The sequence below is a fragment of the Carassius auratus genome, chromosome 17, assembly GCF_003368295.1.
Source record: "Carassius auratus strain Wakin chromosome 17, ASM336829v1, whole genome shotgun sequence".
Classification (NCBI taxonomy): Eukaryota; Metazoa; Chordata; class Actinopteri; order Cypriniformes; family Cyprinidae; genus Carassius; species Carassius auratus.
This window is the reverse complement of record NC_039259.1, coordinates 18,323,288-18,334,942: the sequence shown is the minus strand read 5'-3', so window position 1 is coordinate 18,334,942 and position 11,655 is coordinate 18,323,288. Positions and strand designations below refer to the sequence as shown.

Sequence of the window (11,655 nt, the reverse complement as noted above, 5' to 3'; positions counted from 1 at the left end):
GAGTGATAATAAAGGTCTGGCTCTCCGGTTGCATATTGTTGGACACGGAACTCCGGATGAACGTAGACACTGGCAGCGAGAGCCGGTTTAACTTTACTTAGACAAGACAACACGGGACTGTGCTTGTCCTCTCGCTGAGCAGGTTCAATGGACGTCCTAATCCTCCATAGCGGATAGGTGAAGGTAAGAATAATGTGCTGCATGCGATGTTATCAAATCACTTAGATCGCAGGACAACAGCGTCTCATAAACAATTCTGTGAACAACGTAGATGGTATAAATAACTTTATTATTACTTTTATAGTTTAGTCCTAATAAATGTTATTCTGAGCGATTAAGTGGATTATAAACCACACCGGTTTATGACAGTGTCGTGTCATAATGCCAGAAGAGATGTGACAGCTCGAGCAAAACACTTCCTCTAGTTGAAGTGCACGTTAAAATAATGTTTTGATATAAAAATGAAAGCTTTTTCATATTTTTTTCGACACTAATATTGTTTAAAACATGTATGACTTTCATGGAAAAATGAATGTCAAAACAAGATGTCAGTCACAGTCACCATTCACTGTCATGAATGGAGAAGAGATGCAATTTGTTTTACCTTTATTGCAATTTTTCCCAATCCGATTAATAGTTTATTATAAATACATTTTTATGTTTATTTCTCTGTATTTAGAAATTAAGCTAGGAGGTCGAAAGATATCTGGTTTGCATTATTATAGTATCTATATGTGTTTTCCAGCCTGATGCTCTTAGAGTTAAGGTCTGTTTTCACTGGAATTACTTTAATAAAAATAAATAAATACAAATAACTTAATAAAGTTGGATTAATTTCCCATAGTCATCGACAACCTTGATTTCCAGGTCTGGAATAGTCATGGGAATGAATGAATTTGTAACCATTATTGAAATTGTCATAGTGAATGTAATTGTTTACTGTTTATACAAGAAATTATTTTTTGTGAGTGTATTAACTATAAAAATGTTTTTAATCCTTGAATGAATGAAAAAGTCCTGGAAATTCATTGGTCAATGTAAGGTTTTGGCATCCTGTAACAGGTTCATACTTGACTTCATTGCTTTTTTTAACATCCTTATTTTTAGCATAAACATTTAAATGTTTCTGTTACAAACAAGCATAGACTGATTAATCTCAGTTATGACCACTTCAGCAGTCTTTCATAAGGGTTAAAAAATTCCCTCTAAACTGGTTTTGTGAGTTGTGCTGGACAATACCATTCTAGCTGTTTTCAACTGAAAGTTATTTTTAATGTTGGATTAGGTTAAATCTTGGTTCTTAATGGTTGGAAGTCTAAATGGATGGAGTTTTTGTCCCTCGATGTTTGGTCTCTGTCTCTGAGTCTGTGCTGTTTGTCTGAGACGACAAAGGAAGTGGATTGGGTTTCCTCATCAGTTTACGCTCCCTTCAAAGAGGACATATCAACGTTTACACAGTGAGCATGTGTATAAAAGTGTGTCTGTTTGCATGAGACAAACTAAATACTGTCGTATGTGGGCTAGTAGGCAAAATATTTCAAATCATAAATGCCCAAACTCACATCAGTCTATTGTGTGCTTGTGTAACTGACTGAAATTTGTAAACTGTGGTTTTCCAGAATCAAAGAGCATCTGTGCAATTTACTTTTTAGGTATGCGTGAACAGAAAAACATGATGTCTCTCTCTCTCACACACACACAAACCACAGTATATGCTACTGTTCAAAAGTTTGGGGTCAGTTAGGTTTAGGTAAATTAGGTTTTTTATTTATTTTGTTGTAATTGTTTATTGAAGAAAATTTTATACTTTCATTCAGCAGGGATGAATTAAATTAATCAAAAGTGATGGCAAAGACATGTATAATGTTACAAAATAGTTATATTTCAGACAATTATATTTATTCATCAGAGAGTCCTGAAAAATGTATTAAGGTTTTCACAAATTATTAAGCAGAATGAGTTTTTTCAAAATTGATTCGAAATATTAGAATGATTTCTGAAGGATCATGTGACACTAAAGACTGGAGAAATGACTGCTTAAAATTTTAGCTTTGCAAACAAATAAATAAATAGCATTCTAAAATGGAAAATAATTATTTATAAATTGTATGAATAATTTACAATATTTCTGTTTTACTGTTAATGAATGCATTCTCTGTAAAGAGATTTACAAACCTCAAATGTTTGAATGTTAGTGTACAGTATGTTGGTTAATGTGGGACCTAATTAAGTTTTTCCACAAGTCAGATTACACTGTGTCCATTATCATGCTGACTTTAAAAGTTTTTGCTCCCAGGCCTTTCTTGCGGGAAATGTAAAACAGGACGAAGGAAGCATAAAGGAGTTGCTGACCTCAACACATGAATTGTTTGAAACACTAATCATGTTATTCACAGAGGGTTTTAGGGCTTAATCAAATGTAACTGACGGCATTGCATTGATATGGATAAATCATTAATATCAGTGCTTGGTCTCTGTGAGGTTCATCTTCGAAACACAAATTAAGATATTCTTGATGAAATCGGAGAGCTATCTGACCCTCCATAGACAGCAACGCAACTGAAATGTTCCAAGGTCCATAAACGTAGTAAATACTTCGGTAACGGTCCATGTGACGTCAGTGGCTCAACCTCAGTTTTGCGATGCTACGAGAATATTTTTATTAAAATTTTAATTGTTTGGTATGAGAATACTTGTTTTTGCACAAAGAAAACAAAAATAACATAATTTACTCAACCAATCTTCTCCTCCAAGTGACGATTAGTGCCATTTTCAAGAGTATCTAGACATAATCAGTGTTCTTTACGTTCAGGGGGAAAGCGGGCACATGATCTGTGTAATAAGCATTGTTTATGCTTAGGGGAAAGCGTGCATATGCATTGTTATACTCTCTAAAATGGCAGAAGATGTAACTCGGGGGAGAAAAGAATTTTTTGTTTTCTTTGTGCAAAAAAAAAAAAAAAAGTATTCTCGTAGCATCGCAAAATTTAAATTGAGCCACTGGGGTCACAGGGACTGTTTTACTGTTGTATTTACTACGTTTTTTGGACCTGGGAAATTTCAGTTGCATTGCTGTTTATGGAGGGTAAGATAGCTCTCTGATTCATCAAAAATATCTTCGTTTGTATTCCGAAGATCAAAGGTGTTACGTGTTTGGAACGACATGAGGATGAGTAATTAATGACAGAATTTTCATTTTGGGGTGAAACCTTAATGTTTTACAAGTGCTATCTTGAGCTCTGGAATTATTATCCAGCTGTCATCTATTTAGTTTAAACTAAGTGTAGATCAGCTAGCCGTGTAAACTAGAGCCGATTTTTGCAATTTGACAAACTTGCAACTTGCTTTTACTTTTACAATGGTGAACGTGTCAGAAACTCGCATAAACAAGGAAACATGAGTCTACTTGAAACTACTGAAAAGTGATTTAGCATATGACCACTACTATTACATTTCCTCATTGCACCACCATTTAACTCTACACCAGTAAAGTAATGAGTCTGCAGACAAACTGTTAAATATTTGTAGCTGTTGCTACTTTAGCCGTCATGTGAGACCTGTCAGATCCTTTGAGCTTGGAGGACCTGTCAATACTGTAATTGCAAGTCATCTTATTACACGTACACAAGCTAAAAAGTGTTGTTATTCTTTGCCGCTTTGTTTAAACCGTGCCCTAGATTTAGCCCATGAAAGAAGGGTCACATCTAAAGTGCTGGTAAATAATGAATGGTCTGCTCTCTGATCTAGCAATGCTGACTACTTTAGCCTTAAGCCTTTTTTTTTTTTTTTTTACTTTTGTGTTATTCCTGCTTTTAGTGCTCAGTCATAAACTATACTACATGACCTAACTTCCAAGCAGTGCACTATTATATTTATTAAAGGTGCAATAGGTGATTGTCTTCAGAATTTTTTTTGTTATGCTGGTTTAAAGTCTCTTCACATCCTGATAGCAATTTCATTTAGTTAAGTGGTCTAAATGTATTTATATATTCTGTGGACGGCGTAGGACCAAGAAATGTTCGTCCAATCAAAATGCTCGGTCTGTGTGTTTTAATTGGCTTTTCTAGCGTTCTGTCAACGTATGTATCTGCATACCTCTGCGCACCCCTTTCGCATATACAGAATACATCATCAGCAGGAGGAAATCCAATGAAGTTTACTTCACTCCAGAACATGGACTGGAGTTGGGAACCGCTGATGTAGCTTACTGAAGTAATGTGGTCTCTGGTTTTCTTGTCTGTGAGCATATATGGGTTCAGGGGGCGTGGCTTTGGACAGCGATTGCAGGGAGGGTGGGACGTTTGCTTTCAGTGCTTTAAGGCTAAAGTTAGCATTTCCAAGATCTCCTACTGCACCTTTAAATATTAAGTAAAGTGATGTAAAGAAACGTGATGCCAATTGAAGAGAGTTGATCGTTATAGTAATTTAAAATTCATGTCTCATCATCACGCTTTGTGTTTTTGTCTTTCTGTCTTTTCTATTTTTAATTTTCCAGGGGTGTGTGTGCATGTGGCCACAGGTGGCGCAACAGGACCATGGAGCCTGATGTCATCCGTCTGTACTCTTCCTCTCCGCCTCCACTGGATGCGGCTGGAGAGGAAGAAGAGGAGGATGAGTTTGGTGAGTTCGGGGGTTTCGATGGTGGAGGGGTGTCAACCAGTTTCAGCTTCTCAGAGCTCGACACGCCCACAACATTCAACCAGTCAAACGCACTGGAGGACTCCCCACCTGACCTGTACATCAAATCCGTGCAGAATGTCACTGTTTCGGGGAGTGGATGGGATAATGATAATAAAATGGAAGGAGAATCAATCCACAATGTTGAGAAAACAGAGAAGGAATCGTCTGACATCCTCACAGATGGCATTGAATCCTCTGACCTACAGATGGAGATCTCCGTCGAATATGGTCAGAAATCTCACTCAATAATTCCTGATGTCCAAAAGAGCTGTATGGGTGATGGACACGGCCTCAGTAACGGCTACAGTGTGTCTTGTGCAAATTCAGAGCAGGACAGTGCTCTTTCCACCTGCTTACACAGCACAGACACCGAGGAACACTCTGGACTAGACGTAAACATAGCTGATGTGTTTGACAGAAAGCAGTTAATTAACCAAACGGACAACCTGCCAGACTCAAACAGTCAGTCATTGCATGAAGAAGAATCTGAACCTGGAGAGACGGAAACGAGGCTGGAGTTATCTGGTGACTCCCAGTCATTTACTACCAGTAAACATGCAAAGGAGGCTGAAGGTGAGCAGGATCAAATAGAGAACTTTGTTGTTTGTGGTGACGCAGGCTGTCTAGACAGGTCGGCGGACTCTGTTGACATAGCCGAAACAGAGAAGGACCCCTCAAAGGATGTGGATCTAATCTCTGACACACAGCTGAGCAGAGACACAAGGGAAATTCATGGATCGTCTGTAAAGGCAGGGGTGGAAGTAAATGAGGAGGTTGAGACAAACATAGACCCCACAGCTGATGAGGATTTTGGAGATTTCAGAGATGCAACTCAGGGTTTTGCAGACTTCAGCCGAACTGAATCTATTACCCAGGACGGATTTCCTGAATTTGTCACAGCGATGTCCAGGTGCTCCACGGATGATGAGTTTGATGACATGGACAGCCTGAAGGACTTCAAGGATGACCTTGAGCTGGCTGAGGAAACAACGGACAATGAAGTAGCTTTTTGTTCTGAGTTGCCTCCTAGTGACAGTTTTGCCGACTTCAGTTCAGCTCCGTTTGTAGGTGTGGCAGTGGGAGAGGAGGACAACTGGGCTGCGTTTGGACCACCTGAAGTCACTGAAGAGGGTCAAGGTTCATGGGCCACATTTGGGAATGAACAGAGTACTTCCCTGGGTAAAGAAGAACAAGATTTTGAGACTTCAGCAGCACCCTCTAGTGACAACCTCCAGAGTAGCACTGTGAGTTGTTAGATGTTAAACACAGTACCATACTTTTGTTAAAATGAATTGCAGTGCATTAATACATTTTATTTTGACTAAAATCAAACATTTAATGTGTATGTAAGAAGTTTAGATGAACTGCAACCTATGTTTTGTGTCTCTCTCAGGCTGATTTCAGCTGCAAAACACAGCATCTCTTCAGAACTCTTCCCTTCAGAGATCCCTCCTGAGGTCAACGGGGTCACTGAGGTCTTGCCCCTCCACAAATTCCTACAGGCTCAGGATCTTCAGGAGCAAAGGGATCCAAGCAGCTCTTTTGCACAGGAGTAAGAGTTTCATCTTGGCTACAAAACTCTCAACAATCAAGATTCACTGGCTTAATTTGCTTTTAATTGCAAATGTAGTTCAATTCAATTGACATTTTATCTCAAAGAGACTTTGTTGTAATTGTATCTTCAGATCTCACAGTGCGGATTTTCTTTATGAATTTAAACTTTATTTCACAATTAATTGCTATATTTTTTAACCTGAGGCGACTTCAGTAAATAAACTAATGTTTAAATATATCCTTTGTGTTTAGTTTGTCTGTAGTTTCAGAGAAAGAACTCTTGGTCTTGGTTCTCCTTTTATCTGTGCAGGAATGCATTGGCCATGTGGCGCCACCTTCAGGACATCCACGGCAGTCATGGCCTTAAGTACAAGTGGGCTGGTTCGCATAGCAACAGAATACTTCTGGATTGCCTAGGAATCAGGAATATTGTGAGTTCTTCAAAGTACATACTGCACAGACATGCAGTATTGTTAAGTCTGGAATACACCACATGATTTTCCCCCTGATTTCCCAAAGATACACATTGTGAAGAAGTTAATGTTAGTTGCCGAAAGTAAAAGCCAGTCTGCAGATTTGAGTTGACGGATTACATAGAAAAATCGCATTGTGTATGATGGTCACAGACTCAGATTTTTTGCTTCCGACTTTAAATACACCCAGTCCAAGACATTAAATATGTTTGATTACTTTTTTTTTTTATTGATTTGACTTTTATTGATTTGACTTCTGATTTCTCTCATAGTTGTTCACTGGAGATAAGAAGCAGCCGGTGATCGTGCCTATGTTTGCTGCTGGACTGGTCAGTAAAGTCCTAACATGCACTCCATTCAAAAGTATTAATCTGTATCTATCTGTATTTTTATGCTCTACTGTTATGTGTTATCTGTGTGCACCAAGGGTCTGAGAGTAACACAATTTAAATTCGCAGTATGTATGTGCTGTACATGTGGAAGAATTGACAATTAAGCAGACCTGACTTGACTTTGTGTGCAGGACTTTTTTTTTTTTTTTTTTTAACAGTAAAATAAATATTTTATTATTTTTATTTTTCTGTCCCTTCTTCTTAGGGAATGCTGGAACCCACCAAAGAGTCTCAAAAATCGCCAGCCTCCCCTGCACTTTCCCTTTCTGATCCTGTGGAGAGTGGAAATATTCTATGCACTCAGGTGAAAAATGCAGAAATGCACATAGATATATGGATACAGATATATTAGTGATCTAACCTTCAGTCTTTAGATTGTCTGTATTTTTTCATATTCTCTTTCTATGTCGATTGAAATAGCACTTTGAATGTTCGCTTTGAATGTTCGCTAACTCCAGTGTTGTCCTGCAGGTGGCATCCTCTTTGGCCATTAGTACTGACGGTATGTCTATTCGCCGTGCCTCCTTCTCTAGAGTTCAAGAAAAAGCCACTCGTCACTCACGGCAGAAATCCTACTCCTGATGCTGCCTCACTTTCCCCTGTCTGAGCACTTCCTTCCTCTCTCATGACACAATTTTCTTCTCTCCATTTTTCAAACTTCCCGTTCCTTCAAAATTCCAATACCACTTAGGAAACTTTCTGTCCCGGTACTTGTTTTATCAGTGTTGATTTAAAACAACATCAAACTAGCATTCGCTGAACAATTTGAGAAGTAGCCATCAAATTCTTGTTTATTATCCAAAGAACAGGAAACTTTTTTCCCCCAGTTTTTGTCTTTCTTCTTGAAACACTATTAAGTCAGCAAAGATATAAACCCATTCATCTCAGTTTCCTTTTTAAATGTTCATTTATGTTTATATCTTACCTCTCTCCCCTCTTGTTCACTGTTAAAGTCCAGGCTCATGCTGGCTACACACAGAGGCTGAAATATACTACCTCAGACTAGTATGAAGTATGCAGCTTCGACTGTGATTTCTTACCTTGCCATTATATGCAAGACTTGAGATAAAGAGAACTATACCCATTATCAAGTTATCATGTTCTCAGTTGTGTTGTAAAAAAAAAAATACAATCAAATTGGTCCCTGTGCATCAGCTTCTGTCTCAGGTTTGACTAAAAAAGAGATTGCAAATCTTTTTTTTGGAATAGCTGACGTTTTTGCTGGTGCTTACTTGAAGCCATTGTACAGCTTGGCTGCAAATTAAAGGGGAAACACCACCACATTTTACATATAGATGCTACAACATATTGGAATGCTATTTTACAATTGTGAAGGTATAATTAGCTGGTCATTTCTGTAACTCAGTCTATGTAAATGTTTAATTCTGTTTTCATTTATTCTTGCTGTCTCAAAACCCACTGTGACCTGCTTTTGCTTGATCTTAAAGGGATAGTTCACCCAAAAATGAAAATTCTGTCATCATCTACTCACCCTGATGTCGTTCCAAACCTGTATGAGTTGCTTTCTTATGTTGAACATAAAAGAAGATATTTTGAAGATTGCTGGTAATCAAACAGTTGGTAGGAAAAAAAAAAATACTATGGGAGTCAATGGCAACCACCAACTGTTTGATTATCAGCGATCTTCAAAATATCTTCTTTTATGTTCAACATAAGAAAGCAACTCATACAGGTTTGGAACGACATGAGGGTGAGTAAATGATGACAGAATTTTCATTTTTGGGTGAACTATACATTTAATTGAATGTTCTGGGTTCAATACAAGTAAAAAAAAAACTAAATTTGCTTCATAATGTTGATTATCACAGAAAATTATTTTGACTTTTCTTCTTCTTTTTCTTAGTTAATTTTTGATAAAAAAGGAAAAAGTTTACAGTTTATGGCTGTATTTTTTTAAACATTGTGTATTTTAAGATTTTTTCCCAGTGCAATTGCCTTGATATTTAGTTTTTTTATTGAGGGATGAGTCAATTCTTTTTAGTGATAATCAGAATTATGCTGCAAATGCTGTCAACGTTAAATTAAGAAATTCAGAATATTCCTTAAACCAAAATTATTGACCTTAATCTCATTTTCTGGATAATTATTTCTTTTCCAGTTTTGTTGCACCAAATTGTCAATAAATATATTATACTACAGTATTCTGTATATCACTTGCTTTTCTATCCTTTCTCATTCTCTTAATTTTTTCTTGCCGTCACTACTAATACAAATTCCCTGGTGCTGATCTGTCTTTTTTCTACATGCTTCTTATACATATACACTACCATTCATAAGTTTGGGGTCGGTAAGTTTTATTAATATTATTATTATTATTATTTAAAGAAAAATTATTTAAAACAGCTTCAGATTTTTGTGGAAACCATGATAATTGTTTTAGGTTACTTTGATAAATAGAAAGTTCAATGGAATAGAAATCCTTTGTAACATTGTATTAGTCTTAATGTCTCTCTTGATCATTTTAATGCATCCTTGCTGAATAAAACTAATATTAATGAAAAAAAACTTACAGAAGCTTTGAATGGTAGTGCATTTAATTCTGTTAATATATTGTGGTTACGTTTAACTAACAACATACTAACCCTCCATGTCCTGCTGTCATTGCTGTGGCTCTCATGTGAAGCACAAGATGGAGGAATATCAGAGCTAAATTTGGATTATTTTGGCCCTGTGGATGAATGTAGCTCAGATAGTGGAACTGACACCCCACTACCAGGTTAGAACAGAAAGGGTTTTACTCCGAGAAGTGAGTGGTTTGCTGTGAAACCTTTGTTTTCTTCCTTTTCCCTTGTGTCTGTGATTTCAAAATCAGGCTTTAGAGAAGCTTTTCATCTTTAGCATTTGTTTTTAGTCTAGTGTTCTGTCCCTGGTTTCCTCTCTCTGGACTTTCTTACAGTATCTGCCTCTGTGAGTATCTCTTTTTTTTCTTCCTTTAATCTAATGCACTAGTGATTTGCGTGATTTGCTTCTCCGTTTCTGGGAAATTATCTTAAAGTTTCCCTAGGCAAGAGTCTTGCATGACTTTCATACCTCATGTAAGGTTTTTCTACAGTGCTTCTGAGATCCTGTTTACATAGTTTCACTGTCTTTATCATGATGAACTGTAAGTTTTAAGCATGACAAAGAAATGAAAACAACATGTCTGCATATTTGTGTCTCTTTTAATTTTTATTCCTGTTTATTTAGGTGTTGATCCAGAGATATATGAACTGACTACAGCTAAAATGGAAAACAACGCCACTGGGCGCTACATTGCAGATGCATTTACAAAACTCATGGAGTCTATGGAGAGAACCAGAACAACAGCCAGGTTAGACATGTGTGTGCATACTTTTAACATGCATGTTGAGGACATCTACATGCCTACTTTACAGTGAGAGCGGTTTAGAAAGGTCAAATAATGTGTGACTCTGCTGTTATTACTGAAATGTTATGTTATTAAAAAAAATGCTCATTCTTTCTGTGCTTGACAGGAAGCCAGAAAAAGATGAAAAGATGAGCAAAGAAGCAGCAAAGGTGATCTCTCTTCTCCCTGACCTATCCTTCATGCAGTCCAGGGTCCTAATGTTCCCCTCCATCCTAACTCCAGCAGCCAATCACATATAACCGAACATGGCATCAGCCATTCACCTTCCAGCCTCATCATTCACTGGTTTTATAGACAGCTCCAAAAACAATTCAAGTCACCCTTTATTCCATATTTAATATAACAATTTAATATTTTAAAGGCTGCCTATTTCTTCACTTCCTCAGTTGTTCAATGTTTTTAACTGGATTGAATCATACAGCTATATGTGAAAACATCCCTGATGATTTTTCTTTAGCAGTAAAGACACTTTATCTGATATACACACAGTATTTAACAGTATATTCACCCTTTATGTCTGATACATGACTATGGTTTTATTTTTGAGTGCTGTTTGTGAAAATCTAAGTTCTTTGAAATGGCACTTCTCACTCAGTGAGGTGAAATGCAGAATTGCACATTTTACTACTTGAAACCAGAGTCTGTAAATAAAAACTGATCCCTGGTTACTTTATAAATACAAATGTATTAGTATGTGCTTTTTTATGTTATTTGTCTGTATTGTTTTAAATATCATTCAGTTCAGTGCTTCCTTTAACTGATTTATAACTACCTTTTTTTTCTAACCATCCTTAACTTTTTACTTCTAATAGTTGTTTTATTTATTTGTTTTACCACAACTGACAAGCACACAAGAAAAGACTATATTAATACTGTGGTTTTGATAAGGGAGGTTTTATTAAGGGAGCTGCATCTTTTTGCATGTCTGCTTTTTTACTTGTTTGTTGTCTGTTTTATTAATATGTCTTGTCACTGTCAGATTGTCAGATATACTATGAATATGACAGCTGTGCTATAACGTCTTAAAGAAAAGATGGTTTGCAGCTACTGTTCCTGTGGGGAAAAATGTATAAAGGATGCTTTGTCTGTCTTATGTTTTAAATTGTATTTTAAAGTTTAACAATAATAATTAAAAAAAGGCACAGAATTTAGTCCTATTTCTTTTTGG

The 11,655-nt window shown here is 36.8% G+C and overlaps 1 protein-coding gene across 1 annotated transcript; it reads left to right on the top strand.

Annotated features, from left to right (window-relative positions):
• On the top strand, positions 1–11,547 carry LOC113117487 (aftiphilin). Its single transcript, XM_074559962.1, is given in 11 exon segments — positions 1–183; positions 4,496–5,924; positions 6,074–6,111; positions 6,113–6,232; positions 6,545–6,665; positions 6,980–7,036; positions 7,305–7,403; positions 7,571–7,601; positions 9,744–9,836; positions 10,307–10,430; positions 10,594–11,547. Coding segments are annotated over 10 exon segments (2,205 nt in total). The 5' UTR covers positions 1–183; positions 4,496–4,535; the 3' UTR covers positions 10,727–11,547.
• Positions 11,548–11,655: the final 108 nt, after the last annotated feature.